This window comes from Pelodiscus sinensis, chromosome 6 (assembly GCF_049634645.1).
Source record: "Pelodiscus sinensis isolate JC-2024 chromosome 6, ASM4963464v1, whole genome shotgun sequence".
In the NCBI taxonomy this organism is placed as follows: domain Eukaryota; kingdom Metazoa; phylum Chordata; order Testudines; family Trionychidae; genus Pelodiscus; species Pelodiscus sinensis.
The window spans coordinates 103157953-103176324 of record NC_134716.1 but is presented as its reverse complement, the minus strand read 5'-3'; the positions used below and the strand labels follow the sequence as shown (position 1 = coordinate 103176324).

General features: G+C 44.5%; 1 protein-coding gene across 3 annotated transcripts in view; it reads right to left on the bottom strand.

Moving 5' to 3' along the window:
• The window catches only part of TTC33 (tetratricopeptide repeat domain 33), a 67641-nt gene that overhangs the window by 21625 nt on the left and 27644 nt on the right, over positions 1-18372 (bottom strand). For all 3 annotated transcript variants that reach the window (XM_006139485.4, XM_014581757.3, XM_006139486.4), the window contains one exon: positions 11-92. In XM_006139485.4, the coding sequence (XP_006139547.1) occupies positions 11-92 (82 nt within the window). The remainder of the gene's footprint in view (positions 1-10; positions 93-18372) is intronic.

The following is an 18372-nucleotide window of genomic DNA, read 5'->3' as shown; positions in this document are numbered from 1 at the left end:
ATGAGTTTACCTGTGATTTCATTTCATAAAGTGTAGCATCTTCTGGAGTTAACTGAAGTGCTTCATCCCATTTGTGAACAGCTTCCCAGTACCTGTAGTTGTTAAAACAATATTATGTTCTCACTATGTTTATAAATGGTTTAGACTGGGTATTTCAAGTGATATCATCCTTACTACCAAAATATTGAAGCATCTCACAAACATTACTGAATTTACTATCAAAACACCCCACAGTACAGGGAAATATTTCCTCTGTTTTCCGTATGGGAGAACTGAGGCATCAAGAGATTAAGAGCTAGGCCTAACAAATGAAGCCAGATTTTTAAAAGTGCTCTGAACCAACAGCTTTCACTTATGCCCAGAGTTTCAAAACAACTCAGGCGTCAACATGCAGAGCTCATTTTGAAAAAATATCTACTTATTTTGATGCCTAAAAGACGAGCTCTCTTGAAAATCTGATCTTGACTCTGGATGCCAAGCACTTCTGAAAATCTCAGTGATTTGCCACGGGTCCCAAAGTAAGCTCCTGGCAGAGCTGAGAACTAGAACCAGATCTTGTGACTCTCAGTCCAATTCCTCCATTTCAAAACCATCCTTTTTCTCTGTTCCTTGGTTTGGGATTAAATAGTAGCAATGATCACTGATCATCCTGATCACGCATGACATACACTTCATGTAAAAATTCTTTCTAGTGTAAGAGGTTGACTGAAATTTGGCCTACCCAATTTATTTCTTCTATTGCAATTAGAGAGACAATGTATAATCACTACACTACATTATGATCTTTCTAAAAATGAGATTATGATTAAAGTAATAGAACTGGAAGGAACTTGGAGAGGTCAACTCCAGTCCCCTGCAATCATGGCAAAACTGTGATTCGGAAACCAAGTTCTCATCTTTTAAAAACATCTTTCTTTTTGCTTGTTCTTGTGACATTTGAAAATGAGCGTCTTGTGTGAATATAGCTGTCCATAACTAGGAATGCAAAACAAATCATACCGTCTAGCAAACATAGGTGTGCTAGCAAAGCCTCTGAGAGGCATAACTATGCCAACAAGAGAGTGCTTTTATTGATGGAGCTAATGTTCTCTGGGGAGGTGATGTGGCTATGTTAGCAGAAGAGCTCTCATTTACAGGCTTATAATGCATCTATGCCAAGGGTTCTGTAGGCACATCTGTACCGACCAAGGCTCTGTAATGTAGACAAACCCTTAAAGGACTGGTATAAGACAGAGGTGGGCAAGAGGCTGCTAGCAGGCTGGATCCAGCCCATGGTGGCCTCACTGGGACCCTTAAGCGCAGTGCAGCTGCAGCCACTTTAAACGTGGCTGCTCTATTCTGGAAGGAAGGAGGGAAGCTTTGTGCTCTATCCCACCCCTCAGCAAAATCTCTTAGCTCCCATTGGCCAGTTTCCGACCAATAGCATCTGAAATATTTTGCTGGTGGCAGGGGCAGCCAATGAAGCCTTCTCCCTGTTTCCCCTGCTCCCCCTTCACCCTGCTGGAGCAGAGCACATGGAGCAGCTTGTGACTGCAGCCTTTAGATTCCTACTGGGCTGCTGATTGGGAGTTGCCTTAGGAGTAAGCGCCTACCAGCGCTAGAGCCTGCCTCTAGCACCCCCACTCTCTCCCGCCCCATTACCTGCCCCAGGCCACCACCCACACTCTCTGTACTCCTCTCTCCCAGGTCGCAACTCCCTCCCAGACTCTGCACCCTCTCCTACACCCTCACCCAGGCCAGAATCCTCTCTGGCACCCATAGCCCCACCCTGACCCTGCACCCCATTCCCCTGCCTCAAGTCATCACTCAAACCCTCTGCACCCCCTTCACCCAGGTCACAACTTCCTCCCAGGGTCCCTCCCTCAAGCCAAAATCCTTTCCTGCACCCATACTTCCTCCTGGACTCTGCCCCAGATCACAATCCCTTCTCCCCTTCACCCAAACTTCCTTTCAGACCCCACACCCCCTCCTGCACCACAGCCTCCTACCGCAAGCTCCCTTCTGCACCCAACCTCTGTCCCAGACCCCAAACTCCCTTGGCGGAAATGCGGCCCTTGACCATTTGCCAAAAACTTGGAGTGGCCTCCCATTACAATTATTGCCCACCCCGGTATAAGATCTGCTGGCAGAAGAGCTTTTATGTTGGTATGAACTGTGTATGCAGTAGGAGTATTTGCCTATGCAGCTATACAGGCAGCTCTCCCATGCCGCCTACTGTAGTTAAATTGGTGCAACCAGTGGTGGAAATTAAACTAAAGTAAGAGTGTCAACACAAAAAAATGCCACCAAATTGGCTATATCAGTTTCTAAAAACCATTTAGATAATTTGGTGCATTTTTTTCATGTATACAAGTCCTAAAAGTTTTTCATTCTGTTCGCTTACCAATCACTAAGTGGAGGAGAAATATGCTACAGCCGATTTTCATACTTTCCCATTATTCTCTTCTCTCAATGAATTCTCTCTTTCATACAGACGACTGAAAGAACACTATAAAATAGTTCACAACAGATTGACCTGTAGTGATGCTTAGTTCATTAGTTTGTAAGATGATCCTAGGATCCAAAGGCTTCAGTGTGTACTTTAACATGAAATAGTATAGAGATGGAATAGTACAGACTATGGGTTCATATATGTCCTGATTTACTGCCCTCTGAAGTTACTGAAAGTCTTTCCAATGACTTCAATTAGTTTTGATTAGGCTTACATTGTGTAACCTTTAACTGAATGTATCTATGATATTCATTTTAAATATACAGCAAAATTTAAATATACAGCAAAATTAGCTGTGTATGCACACATGCACAGTGTGGTCTACTTTTAACATGAATTAGTGTTAAAATATTACATGTGTTTTTACACCAATAAACTACTGTACATATTAAATGCAATTTTCAATTGCACATTAATGATGAAATCATAACTCTTTTTCCACGGCATTCAAAGGCATTTCTCCTTAATGAGTGATTTCTCTCTGATAAATTTCAGCTTTGAATTCTGCTGCTTAGGTGCTAGAGCTATTAAAATTAGCAACAAGCTATATATACTGCAACTTCTTATATAATATGTATAAAACTTGGACAAATTTCACACACACACACACACACCCCTTTCACAAACAAAATAGATGACAGATGTTTTTATCCTATATTTGTTTAAAAAAAAAAGCGCAGCTCTGGCAGGGACGAAGTCTGGAAAATTTCAGCCTAATAGGTGAAGATTTCATATTATTATGAGTGACTGAAAACAGATTATAATAGAAACCCCTTGGGCAATCTTAAACTATAATTGTCACTAGCTCTTCAGCTATAATTACCCTTTTAAAAAGTTTACAGATGAAAATTGCTGACAACTATGTTTATAATTCAAGTTAAATATAAGCCAAAGGAATGTGTTTTCATATTTTCTCCCAGTTAAACAAACAGCTTAGTGCTCACATTTCAGAAAAATAGTTGGCAATCTTAAGGTGAGGGGAAGGAAAGAGGAGGAGAAGGAGCAAGATGTCTTATAGACACTGTGGGGCAGGGACTGTCATTTTTTATATATTTATATAATATCTAGCACAGGACTACCACAATATAAATGTTAAATAGCAACCAGGATTGGACAAGCATGGAAACCCCTCACTTCAATCATGAGACATGTTGGCAAGGCAGTCAAAGACAAGCTGCATTAGGATGGCATGTGGAACTGGAAAGCATACTTGAAAGCAAGTTATGGTCCAATGGGAACTATGTGACAATCACAAAATGAGGAAATAAGGTAATGACACTGCATCTGATCAGAAAGAATGGTAGAAGTGGAAAGGCAAAAAGATGAGTGACAAGACAAACTAAATGTGTTGGCTGTTTTAATCATAATTCTGTGGTTCAGGTGTGGTGGTTTGCCCTGAAAATAGATTGTAAGCAATGGATTTTAGAAAGGATAGGGACACCAAGTGAAAGGGTACTTTTCCATCTGTTGGGATAGAATGATGCCCATTAGAGGAATTCCTGTGGCACGTTAGAGACTAACAGATTGATTAATTAGGGCATAAGCTTTCATGGGTAAAAAACACTTCATCAGATGAACTGGAGTGGAGTTTCCAGAGGCATGGGTAAAAGGACAACAAAAGAAACAGATCTTGTGTAAATGGGGCTCTCTCAAAGCAATTGGTGTAGAAATCAAGTGAGGGAATATCATCTTTGTCATGTGTTAACCCAGGGCTACTCAACTTTGGAAGCCCCGGGGACCACAACGATATTCACAGCACATGCAGAGGGCCGCAACTTAAGTGTGGTTGCATATACATGTCAATATATATGCAAATAGCTTACTTCACACTGATTGGCATGAATACAAAGATTAAGGCAAGATATACAACACGCAGGCCCCATTTAAGTCAGTTCTGCTGATAATAATAAAATGCAATATTTACCCGATTTCCACCCATATGACAGCACTTTTAATGAGCAATGACAGTTCAGAAATTTAACTAATAAAATGCAGAAGACCATTATACTGACTTGCTGTTGTGAAGCGTGTTCCCAGTGGAGGCCATGTTCAAAGGATCCCACCCGTGGGCTATGTGTTGAGCCCTGCATAAATCAAACTCATTGCGGGCAACAAACAAATGGCCTATAGGCCACATGTGTTGAGTAGCCATCCGTTAACCAATTAAGATCCTTATTCAATCCTAAATTAATAATATTGAATTTGCAAATGAATTCCAGTTTAGCTATCACCCTTTATAATCAGGTTTTGAAATTATTTTACAGAAGGATCATCATCATTATCATCATCAACAACCATGGGCTCAACGCTCGTTGGTGTCCAGGGCTTCCCTCACTATTTCCTTTCATCTTTCCCTGTCCAATGCGGAGTGGCTTAGTCTACAGAAATTATCTCCACACCAATTTACTATATCATCTGCCCATTCTCTGTGGGGTCTGCCTCTCCTATTCGAACCATCCATTATGTGAAATACCAAGGTCTTGACTTTTCACTCGTCATTCATTCTGCAGATATAGCTGTAGCTTCCGCTGTATAACCTTCTGCAGTAGGCTCTCTTTCGGATGTATCTTCGTATATAATTCCTCGTTGGTGACCTTCTGCATACATCCTATTCTCTGGATCTTTCTATAACAACTCCTCTCAAATGCCAATATCCTTCTCTTCAAATCTTTCGTAACCAACTCTCCTCCTTTATCCAGACTTGGGCCTGGCATGAAACCCCTAGAGGCTTCATGGCGGAGTTTTATAGAAGGATGGCCACTTTTAAATCCATTATTGAATGTCCAGGAAGGTTAATATGTTTCCCTTACAGGTTTATATATGTTACTACTCCTGATGTCTGATTTGTTCTCTCAGTTCAACCTATGTATTCAAGGCAGAGTGATCCAAGAGGAAAAACCATGGTGGGAGAACTACATTACAAAACTTCCTACTGGAACTGTAAGGAAAGCAGAGAAGGACTGAGACCTATTTGTGGGTGGGTACTGTACCAACTGCAGAAAAACTACTAGCATTGTCGTTGGCAGTGCTTATGTAAAAATAAGATATTCCCAATGTAATTCATCTGACCCTCTCTCAAAGAATTAAGTTTATTGTTAAAATTGTATATATGTACATCATCGTATATATAGTAGCCCAATGTCTGAGAGTCTGTAACGCTGAAATGCTGGCTGTTCCCTCCAGGCGGCGCTGTTGCTTGAAATGCTGGCTGTTCCCTCTGGGCAGCGTTGTTGCTGAAATGCGGGCTGTTCCCTCTGGGTGGCCTGTGCTGCATGGGAGTGCGGGGCCCAAATGGCTGCTTGCTCACCCGCGGCGGCCCAGCTGAGCTGTGCAGAAGTCAGCCGAGCGCCACAGCGGGAGAAGGGGGGCGGGCTGGTGACATGCGGTGTGACAGCAGCTCCAGGCCCCGCCCTCTGGCTGTGAACGTCACCACCCTGCCCCCCTTCGCCTCCCACCATGGCGCTCGGCTGACTTCTACGCTGCTCAGCCAGGCCGCCGCATGGGAGCAAGTGGCGCAAGCGACCATTGGGGCTCTGTGCCCCCCATGCAGCACGGGGAGTGAGAAGCCCAAACGGCAATTTGGGCTCCGCGGTCCCGAGTCAGAGGCAGGAGGGGGAGGAGAAGAGAAAGAGAGAGACGGAGAGAGAGGCGGAAGGCATAGGAGAACAGAGGGGGTGTGAGGCAGTACGAGGAAGAGGAGGAGGAGAGAGAGAGAGAGAGAGATGGAGAGAGAGACCGGAGGCTCAGGAGAGAAGACGAACATGGAGGAGAGACCTGAAAATCCGGTCTTATGACGTGCTAATTGGCTAGTTAGAAAATGTTTTACAATTATGCAAAAAATACATATTTTAATTCTAACAAAATTATGCCATTTTTGCTCCAAAAACAAAATGGAGTATTATCCTCAAAGGTGAAGTATGCTGCTTGCTGTAATAACATGCAGGATGGGCGTGGGGAAATCTCCATTTTATAGGGTTTACTTTTAATCAAAACATTTTTGACTCATTCTTTAAAAAGAAAAGGTTTATAATATATTAAATGTCAGACATGCTACTGAAAAACTTATGTGGAACTATTAGATACAGATGTAAAAGCTGATATTCCAGTAAATGTTTGATGAAAACCATAAATTCTGTCTGTAATAAAAATTAAGCTAACTCAGTAACTCTGTCACTATATCTATACCAGTCAGGCTCTCCTAGTGTTTTTCTTTTGCATCTAATCAATAGTAAATTTTAAGGAAAAGTACCAGACGAAAATGAATTTGTAATAGTACAGGTACATATTGATCATAATATGACCCTAAACATTATAGCAGCTTTAGGTTTAATTAACTATCATTGACTCCAAACTATCTGTAGATTAATGACTCTTTTTGCTTTCTTTGTGAGTTTTAGGATACTTGTCTGGATATACAACATTGCTCTTGCTCTTGGTATACAACCTAGGGAACCCCTGAGTGTTAGAAGACTCCTCTCTGAGGGGAACCTGAGCTGTGCAGGAGGGTGACGACAGAGAAGTGAGGGTTCAGAATAGGAGAGCTGGAAAGAGATGCCAGAGGAACTGAAGCTTCATTCTGAAAAACCACAGGCAGTTAATCAGAACAGGGTTCTTTTTAAGGATGTTAAGAACTAGTCAACTATCTGATAAGCAAATTCTTATCGGATAGTCAGTCAACTAGTTGATTCTCCCCGCCCCCAACCCCCCTTGCTGCCTGTATCGGATAGAGGCAGCGAAGAGGGGGTACTTCAAAGTGGCAGTGCCACACAGCTGAGCCTGGGATCAGCCATGAGGCGCTGCCCCTTTGAAACGCCAAGGCGGTGTTTCAAAGCAGCAGCTGCCGCATGGAGCCTGGGGTCAGCTGGGGACTCCCCTGCTGACCCCGGGCTCTGTGGAAATGCTGCATGGAACTTGTGGTTCCACAAAAATGCTGCACGGGCTTCGTGTGGTATTTAAAATCGGCAGCGCAACATGGAGCCCGGGGTCAGTGGGGGATTCTGAGTCCCCTGCTGACTCAGGGCTGCACAGGCATGCCAGTTTTGAAATGCACAAAAGCCTACGCTGGGGACTCTTGTACATTTCAAAGCTGGCACACTCGCGTGCAGCCCTGACTCAGCGGGACTTCCTGCTGGACCAGGCTGCACGCGGAGTTCCACATTCCTCCTTTGAAATGTACAAGAGCCCCCCGATGGGGCTCTTGTACATTTCAAAGGAGGAATGTGGAAGTGCCTATCAACTAGTCGATGGAAATTCCATCGACTACTCGACTAGTAAATTAACTGGTATTTAACATCCTTAGTCACTGGTGGGACAGCATGTGGACATGGTGCAAGAGCGGATTTCCTACTAAGGGGGTTGAGGTGCTACCAGCAATTGGTGGGAAGGAAGTCCGGAAGAAGGTCCCAAAACCACAGTTTCTTCACTCTACTGGGTTTTTTTTAACAAACAAATGACATTCTAACACAAAATCTCTATTAACACTTATGGTGCAGGAACTTATCCATGGTTCATCAGTGACTAGAGTAGATATTACCTTCTGTGGCAAATCAGGCAATGAGTTTCCACTGGGCTGACCAATTCATTGTACCCCCAACTCAGTATGGTGATAATCTGTATCTCAACGGTATCACGTTGTAACGCGGGAGCCCCGTGCTGCTCCCCGTTGACTTCAGTCTCCCCTTTTTGGTGGTCCCCCTCACCACTCGTGCTACCCCACTTCCCCTCTTTCAGTGCTGCGTGACTCCCCTTCTGTGCTGTGTGCCTCTCCTCCTCCTCCGCTCTCTCCTCCTTCTCACTCTCTTCCGCTCCGTTCTCTCTCCGTCCCCCTCCTTCCTCCGCCTTGCTCCTCCGTCCTCCTACCACTCTCCCCTTCTGGCTTCTCCGGGCCTGTTTTTAAAATCCCCGCCGACGTCCGGCCCTGATGACGTCAGGCGCCGCGTCGACCGGCTCCTCCCCCGCCGTACGTCGGCGTCCCGACGTTCCCCGCCCTCACCGCGCCACCCGTTATCCAGGCCGCGGCGGAGGAGCAGGCCCTGCAGTCCTGCCGCGCTCTCCGGGTGGTGCCCAGGAGAGTCAGGGCGATCGCGGACTGAGTGCGGGGCGGGCCGCTGTGTGGGGTGTGGGGGCGGCGTGCCCCGTCACACACGTAATATAGCATTTGAAAATTTCATACTTGTAACTTACTGATCATTAATTCTTTGTGTGATGTACATGGGAACTAAGAATTCTGGATATATGCTTGAATTGTGATTGAAATGTACTTGTATGTCAGGGTGAGTTTGTAAAAGGGTCTCCCCTAGACAAGGGAATATGTTTGATTCTCTGCATTAGGCAGAGACTATGAAGGTCTATTTACATAGGTAAATAAAAATATCAAGATAGAAAATGGGGGAGCACAGCATCTAAATACAGAAGGAGAGAAAAGTGTGGTTAGGTTTTATTTTTCAAATAATATATTACAAAGGTTTACTAATCTAAAAAGATGGGAGTGCTGAACCTCAAGTTATAGGCATTTGAATCTACTGACTGTATACAATATTATTATATTATCAAATTGTATTGAGTGAGATCTTTAATAAAAGCCAATGACACACTGGTGATTAATAGCACTGTAAACTGCATGTAGTGTTCTACATAAGGAATTATGAATATTGTTAATATTATGCTTTAGAGACTGCAACCCAAACAGGTCTCTCCCAGACAAGCGGGAAGATCATGTATTCAAAGAAATTAAGCAAGGTATGGCCAAAACAATGGACACCTCATTTACATGGAGATGAGAAAAGCAGTGACCCTCATATATGAAACAAAACATAAAATCAAAATTCTGTGGTACACAACATAAATAATTTACATTCAGAAAACTGGAAGATGATAGATTAGACCTCTATTAGTTTAGGTGCCCTGTTAGAAAAGTGCAAACTTAAGTCTAATTTTCTGGGTTTCAGGCATTAAGGGGTTTCATTTTCTTATTTGCTTACATTTTTCAAAGGTGATTTACACTAAGATCAACTATAGTCTTGATACACACTTGCAGTACAACTTGACATTTTTTGTTCTGGAAATCATACAGGTTTATTCATGCATCTTTCATAGAGCAAAATCAAGCTATATTGTGGATTTAATTAAATGAATCCAGTTTTATGCATCCTATTCGATAGAGTTGTGTATTCAAGTTTCCGTTTATACGAACTCAGTAAAAGTTTGGCCATTTCCCAAAGAAAATGCTGAATTTCAGAATTACATTGATGATAATAATACCACCACCAACCTCTTATATAGTAGGGATATGCATGGTCACTCTTAACAAGTGATGCTTACCTGTTACAGTTAACCAGCGGAGACTGGAACAGGCTCCACCCAGCCTGGGTAGGCGGCTGCTCCAGCCCCATTGGGTCTGCTATGGGCAGGGAGCACTCCAGTCCAGCCGAAGTGGCACGCTGAGGGCGGGGGCGTTTTAGCCCGGCTCAAGCAGCCCCTGGCCACTCCCATTTAATTGGTAAACTGGTTAAACAAAACGTTTAACTGGTTAACTAATTAAATAGGATTTTACATTCCTATTATACAGTGCTTTTTCTCAGTAAATCTCAGTGACTTACAATGTTCAGTTTCGTTATCTCCATTTTTACAGATGGAAAAACTGAGACATAAAGACAAGAAGTTACTTGTCCAAAGCCACCAAACAGACCAATCACAGAGCAAACAAGAGATCCCACATATCCTAAGTCCCAGTCCAATGCTTTAACCAGTGAGCCAACAATACCTCCCCTGTAACTTAAAAAGGAGCTAAAAAATACTAAACCATTATTGTAATCAAGACCTATCTATTTCTCATTCAGAGGCAGGTCTGAGCAAGCACTACCTATAGCAAATCTATTTTTTTAATCTAGTCCCACCTAACACAAATGAAACAAGAGATCATAGACTCACAGAGCTAGAAGGACCCTCGAGAGATCATCAAGTCCAATCTCCTGCACTCATGGCAGGACCACACACCATTCAGATCATCCCTGCTAGGTGTTTGTCTAACCTGCTCTTAAATATCTCCAATGATGGGAATTCCATCAACCTTCCTAGACAATATATTTAAGTGGTAAACAACCTTGACAGAAAGTTTTTTCCTAATGTCCATCCTAAACCTCCTTCCCTTCTTGTCATTTAGGTGGGGTCAGGGACAGGGAGAACTGAAGTTCAAGGCCTTAGGTCAGATGAACTCTTCTGGGAGTTCCAGGGTTAGTACATGTTTAGCCTTTGGGTTGGGGCCAAAAATGAGGCTTGGGGACAGGGCTGCCAGTGAATGGGATAGGGATGGGAGTGCAAGATCTGAGTGGTAGATGGGAGAGAGGGTGCGAGGTTTGGCCAGAGGATGAGCTGCCTGGCCAGAGGGAAAGAGTGGGCAGGGTGTGTCTGCCCAGGGGACGTCTGCCCAGGGGACAGAGGGCATCGGAGAAGGGGGATGGGGAACGTTGGCCATGGGGCAAGGATGATTTTGGCCAGAGGACAAGGAGAATGTTGGCCTGGGGGCAGGAGAGGTTTTGGCCAGGGGCTGGGGTCAAGGGGTGTCTGGCCAGGGACAGAAGGTATCTGGCTGGGGGGAGATGGGAGCAGGGGGTGTCTGGCCTGGAGGATAGGGGGACCTATTGGGCGAGTGGTCTCGGCTTGAGAGAATGGGGGACACTTACTTGTTTTCGCGCAATGCGGCAGGCACCATGTAACACGCCTCCCACTGCTCCCATTCCCTGGAAAACCCACTTTAGGGTACAAATTCTAGTCTTTGATATTTAGCATGAAACACATGTAGTCAGTGCCACTACTTTTATAAGCCTGCTTGCATATATGAAGTCCACATAGGAACAAAATGCAGGACAATGTAGCACTTTAAAGACTAACAAGATGGTTTATTAGATGATGAGCTTTCGTGGGCCAGATCCGTAGGTGCTATGTAATGTTAACTTTATTTTGTTTTAGTTAAGAGAAGTTTTAGGCCCAAAGAACCTAGAGCTCAATAGCGGTCATGGGTCAAGCTTACATGTAGCTATGAAGGCAGAACACATTTGACAATATCTCCATCTGAAAGGCAGTATCTGAAGACCCACTCTAGAATCTATCATGCGAAAGAAACACATTAAATTTTTAATTGGGCACATACAGGGAACAGCACTCCCCATACTTCCTCTTGTATCTTAAATATTCTGGGACTAACACAGCTGCAACACTGCACACAGCATTCCCCATTGTTAATTAAGAAAAAACCCTCTAACCGGTGGGGGGTTTGCATGAGAGAGAGAGAGAGAATGAATGAATAAATGTGGGTTTATAATCAACCATCTTAATAATTTATCAATGTTCTACCCTTTATACAATATCTATACTTGCACCTACATTTACAAGCTTCTTAAACCTAGATCACTTTATGTTTACAAATCTACAAACTGTTTAAATCCCTTTTAAAAGGGACGATGATAATGAAGAGAATACAGGAGAAGGACTGAAGTGGTAATAGCTATGTAGAAGCACAATGACTTTTCAACTTTAAAGATGTGTACAGCTATAGTCAGTGAAATCCTAAAATCTCTTTAAGAAGTTATTGATGCCAAAAGGACACGTCCTTTAATTCTGGGCCTCAACTTGCAAGCTCAGACATCAAGTACAAAGGAAACTATGGTCACGTCTACACTGCCAAAATAAGTGGTTTTTGCTGTGGGATAACTAAATAGCTTAGGTATCCTGCTGTAAAATTCTAATAGAAAGGAAGTGCAAGTAGCTTTTACTATAGTTTAGCTAAGTGATGTCAATACTATACTCTGCTCATGACAGACCTCACTTAGCCAAACTGTGATTAAAAAAAAATAAAGTGTCTTGTAAACAGTAGGGCACTGCCACTTTGAAATGCCGTGCAGAGTGTTGCACTGCCCTTCTGAAATGCCACCGTGGCGTTTCGAAGTGGTAGCGCCGCATGGAGCTGCTCCTGGGTTTCATGCTGTGCTGCCCCTTTGAAATGTCGCTCCAGGGTTTCAAAGTGGCAGCATTTCAAAGGGAGTATACCACAGAGACCCCGGGATCAGCTGTGCGGCACTGTCCCTTTGAAATGTCACCACAGCGATTCAAAGTGGCAATGCCACCTGGAGCCCGAAGTCAGCTGAGGACTCCTTAACTGACCGCTGGCACCATGTGGCATTTCTTCGGAACCCGGAGTCAGCTAGGGGGTCCCGAGCTGACCCCGGGCTCTGTGCAGCATTTCCACCAAACCCAGGATCAGCTGGGAATTCCCCTAGCTGACCTCAGGCTCTATGTGCTTTGAAATGCCACGCAGGGAGTCCCCAGCTGATCCTGGGGAAATACTGCATGGAGCCCAGGATCAGGTGGGGAGTCCCGAGCTGACCCCGGCTCCACACAGCATTTCAAAGTGGAAGCGCTGCATGGAGCCCTGGGTCAGCGGGGGATTCTGAGCCCCCCGCTGACCCTGGGCTCCATATAATAAGTACTTCCACTTTGAAATACACAAGAGCCCCCGCTGGGGACTCTTGTACATTTCAAAGCTGGCACACCTCAGGGCTCTTGTACATTTCAAAGGAGGAATGCAGACATGCCTATCAACTAGTCGAGTAGTCAAAGGAAATTCCATCGACTACTCGACTAGTAAATTAACCAGTATTTAACATCCTTAGCAAAAACACATTTTGATTTTTGATAATGAATGCATGGCCTTGTATCAGAAGGTGCATTCACTAAAGAGCAAGAAGCAAAGTCATTGAAGTTAACACAGAAAGAAAATTCTAGGGTATATATGCACATTGAAGAATGGGATGTTAAATGAAGTTTCATACTTCTGTATTTAACCTTAACTAGTAACGTTGTTAATTTATTTTTTTGTTAAATGTGACGTGTAGAACTACATGTTCTTTGCAGTGGCTCTTAGTAATCGTAAAGATTTTTTTTTGAGATGTGTAAAAGGCCTAATTTCTACCACCATCACTTAGTCAAAACTCCCCATAAATCAATCTTTAATTTAATAGGCTGATTTAATGAGAGTTTTCCCTGAGTAAAAATAGCAGGACTTCGATATAGTCATAGGGTAAATTATTTTACTCAAGACAAATTTTATTTTGAATTATTCATGATATCTCTCCCCTCCCCCTTTATCCCCCCCAATAATAAACCTTTGTTTAATCACTCTTAATCCAGAGTAATTTTTAGTTTTGGGGACAAGGAAACAAGACCTCTCTATGGGAAAGGAGTAAAAAAGTAGCTTTTTATCAAGTGATGCAAGAGTAGCAACTGTACAGGTTGAAACTCTCTAAACTGGGACTCTCTGGTCCAGCAACAACCATGGTGTGACATGGATGTTGCAGGATCAGAAAGACCCAGTGGAGGGTCAGCAGCAGGGACCCCTGTGGGGATAGCAGGCTGCCCATAAGCAAGCTGACAATGGGGCTGCTCAGTGGGACTGAGAAACCTGGTGGGCTGCCTGGTGGGACTGGGAGCTACTGTAGCAATGGCTCAGTGGAACAGAGAGCTGCAGCAGCCGTGTGTGACTGCCTGGCTCCAAAGCCATGGCATGTGGCCGCCCAGCAGGTCCCGGAGCCACATGGCATGGCTGTCTAGAGGGCCTGGGAACCACTATGGCTCCTCAGTGGGTTGCTCAGTGGGGTCAGCAGAAAGTGGGGAAAGTGGCAGGGAAGGCCAGAAATGACTTTGCCTGGTCTGATAAAATCCCTCATCCTGGACTGTTCAGGTCCCAAGGGTGCTGTACCAGAGAGGTCCAACCTATATTATATTATGTACTATATTTAGTATATAGGCAGTCCCAGAGTTACGCGGATCCGACTTACGTCGGATCCGCAGTTACGAACAGGGCCATTCCTCTCCCTGGTCTCCAGCAGACCAGGGAGAGGAAGCAAAGCGGCGAAACACGTGGGCAGCGGACAGGGCTGTCCGCTGCCCACGCGCTCCGAGGCTTGGCTCTGCTTTGCCCCCCCTCCCCCCTAGTATGCAGACCAGGGGGACGGGGGCGGAGGGGGGCAAAGCAGAGCCAAGCCGCGGAGCGCCCTGCCAGCTGACAGCCCAGACGCGTCTGGGCTGTCAGCTGATCGCTGCTCCGCGACTTGGCTCTGCTTTGCTCTGCTTTGCCCCCCCCCCCCGTCCCCCTGGTCTGCAGACCAGGGGGACGGGGGGGGGGAAGCAGAGCCAAGCCGCGGAGGCGCGATCAGCTGACATCCCAGACGCGTCTGGGCTGTCAGCTGGCAGGGCGCTCCGCGGCTTGGCTCTGCTTTGCCCCCCCCCCCCCCCGCCTCTGGTCTGCAGACCGGGGGGGGGGGGGGGGGGCAAAGCAGAGCCAAGCTGCGGAGCGCGCGGTCAGCTGACAGCTGTCAGCTGGCCGCATCCTCTGCGGCTTGGCTCTGCTTTGCCCCCCCCCCCCCCCATCTCCCTGGTCTGCAGACCAGAGGGACGGGGGGGGGGGGGGCAAAGCAGAGCAAAGCCATGGAGCACGCGGGCAGCGGACAGCCCAGATGCGTCTGGGCTGTCCGCTGCTCGCGTGTTCCGCCGCTTTGCTCCCCATCCCCCTGGTCTGCAGACCAGGGGGACGGGGAGCAAAGCAGAGCAAAGCCACTGAGCCCGAGGGCAGCAGGACAGCCACGGCACGTCTGGGCTGTCCCGCTGCCCCTGTGCTCCGTGGCTTTGCTCCGGACACCTGTGGTACAGCAGCTGGGGCGCTGCCAGTTGGTCCCGTAGCGCCGCTCTGGGCGCTACTGGACCAACCGGGCAGCACCTCAGCTGTTCTGCCCCAGGCGTCCTGATTCAGCCACTGCTGGTCAGATTCAGCAGCAGCTGAATCAGGACGCCTGGGGCAGAGCAGCTTGGGTGCTGCTGGGTTGGTCCAGTAGCGCCGAGGAGCGGCGGCGCTACTGGACCAACCCAGCAGCACCCCAGCTGCTCTGCCCCAGGCGTCCCCAAGTCAGCCGCTGCTGAAACTGACCAGTAGCTGACTACAGGAAGCCCCTGCCCCGGGCTTCCTGGAATCAGCCGCTGATCAGTTTCAGCAGCAGCTGACTTGGGGATGCCTGGGGTTCTTAAGTTGTATCTGTATGTAAGTCGGAACTGGCGTCCAGATTCAGCCGCTGTTGAAACTGATCAGTTTCAGCAGCGGCTGAATCTGGACGCCAGTTCCGACTTACATACAAATTCAACTTAAGAACAAACCTACAGTCCCTATCTTGTACGTAACCCGGGGACTGCCTGTATTCACAATACACTATATCCCATTTGTTTAACTCTATATTAAGATTGGTATATAACTATTATATTAGTATGAATTTCTATTTTAGTTACTAGGCTGTTCAGTACCAATTTTTTTCATTCTTAGATACTGGTGATGGATGTTTTGAAAATGACTATTATTGAAATTACAGTGAAATAGTTTTTACATAATAAGTTTCAAACATATAATTTCATAACAGAACAGTCAATTTAAAAATAAATCAGTCCAGTACGTTAGAGAGAACAGTAAATGGACAGTATAAATATCATTAATTCATTTCTTTTTACATAAAGGAACACACAGAAAGCATTTCATTGTGCAACAGAAGCAATAACTACCTCCACCATCTTGCTGTACTAGAAAAGGAGATTCTGAAGAGTTATAATTTCTATTTCTATATTTTTAATTCATACTCACACATGTAAATATGGCCCCCACGGTCATTTCAACTATTATGCAAATATAAATTCATTATATACCTCATCATAAATATTTATAAAAATAAAATAGTTATGGGAAGAAGGGAGGGCAGTTTAGTGGCTAAAGCAAAGATGTGGGAGCCAAGAAATTAGGGTTCTGGACCCACCTCTGCCCAATGATGTTATTTCTTCATCTGCAACATGAGGATAATATTATTTGCCTTAATTCATACAGGTATTATGAGATTTAATTTGTTAGATTTGTTGAAGTATTCTTTTTTTCTATTAAAATGCACAGTTTTGTTAAGCAAAAGAAAAGCAGAGGTAACTAAACGTACCCAATGTAAAACAAGCAGGAAAACCATGGCATAGCCAAAAATAGAAATCCAGTCTCCTAACACTGCCCATTCTCCCCAATAAGCACCAAAACTAAAATAAAATAATAGAGAGAGGATCTTGAGTGTTATAATACTAAAATGACACTAAGACAAAACTGATTCAAAAAATACAAACATTGGAAAGACTACCTTTTTCTTTCTGCTGATAGGGAATAAGGCTTTTTGGCTCAGAAGTTTAAGAATGGAATGGATTAATTTCAGTCATTTACAATGTCTATTTTAGTTGGTCATTGGGAATTGACAGTTCTGTTCAGAATAATTTATTTTTTAAAAAGGATCCTGCATGCCCAGAGCACAGGATGGGCACTCTTTTACAAGGCTTTGTTTAAGTCTAAATAAACATGTTAAACTATTATATAAAGCAAACACATATTATATACAGCTAAATGAAATTCAGCACTTTAGCAATGGCTTACGTGTACAATTTTAACTTTTACTCTTTCAGGAGGATAATAGCTAAACAGGAACATACCTAGGGAGCTCTCTCTAAACCGGATGTCTGAAATGCACATGCCTATAAACATGTGGGTGTTCTATTTAATCCCAGCAAAGTCAACAGACATTTTATACAATTAAAACTGGGCAGAGTACGTCATTTCAGATGACAATAATTCTGTAAGAAACTGCAATAAACAATGACAAACAGAAGAAAAATAGGAGCTTTATACCAGGAAATCCAGTTCAAGAATTGGAGTATAAAGCTTATTAATCTTGAACTTATAACAGAATAATTTAAATGCTAAGATTATTATATTGTGACCTTCCCAGCTTGATAACGGAAGCAATATTATAGCCTTCAAGTAAAATTAACTCACTCATTATTTTCAAAAGCCACATAAGCAGATTGTGCATGCAATAGATATAAAATCTCCAGCATCTGAATACAATAGAATTCTACAGATGTCTAGAAAACTAAAAAAATTGTCCTTTTTAAGCTGCCGTTTTGCTAGCACAAAATCTTAAAAGCCAGAGCTGTTTCCAAAATAAGTTCTAATTGTATTTCCTTTAAAAGCAGTAGGCAGAAAAAAATAAATGGGATGTGAATTTTGGTGCTGAATTTTTAATAACTTTTCAGAAGTACTCATCTTTTACTGAAAACGTATTTGGATTTTAGAAATAGCAGCAGATCTAGGTTCAAGAGTATGAATTTTTGTTTTCTTCAACTGAACAAACATTTTATCTTTTTAATCTTGTCAGATGTGTCAGATTTTTGGTACACACACACATACACTAGGGTGCTGTGCCCTCTGCTTGCTATACTCGCCAACCCCTCCCCCCTCTCTCTGGTACAGGGGTCGGCAACCCTTTCAAACCAGAGCCAAACTACATCAAAATTCAGAACAAGTGGTCAACAAAGAGCCATATAAGAATGCCCATTTGCACAAATGAAAATATACAACTTAATATTATTGATAATTGACGTGATTAATCTCTCTATATATATAAAAAAGTTTTTCCTGCCGGACAACAGAATGACATCATCATGTCATCAGTGTTGGCAGAGTGAGAAGGGGAGGCAGCATATCCCCCCCCCCCCCCCACACACACACACACAGTCCCCAGAACTCCTGCAGCAGGCATTCTGGGGATGTGTGTTGCTACCTCCAGCACTCGCCCTCCCTGTGCTCCAGGAGCCAGGGAGGAGGGATCCATGCAGCTTCCTCCCTCCCATCTCTGCCAGGATCTGGGCAGGATGCAGGAGGGGGTGAGAGGGCAGAGTCTGGCCAGGAGGAAGGGAGCAGGAGCAGGCTGGGGGTACGGTGTCTGGCCCCAAGAGAGGGTGCAGGAGCAGTCTGGGGGCAGGGT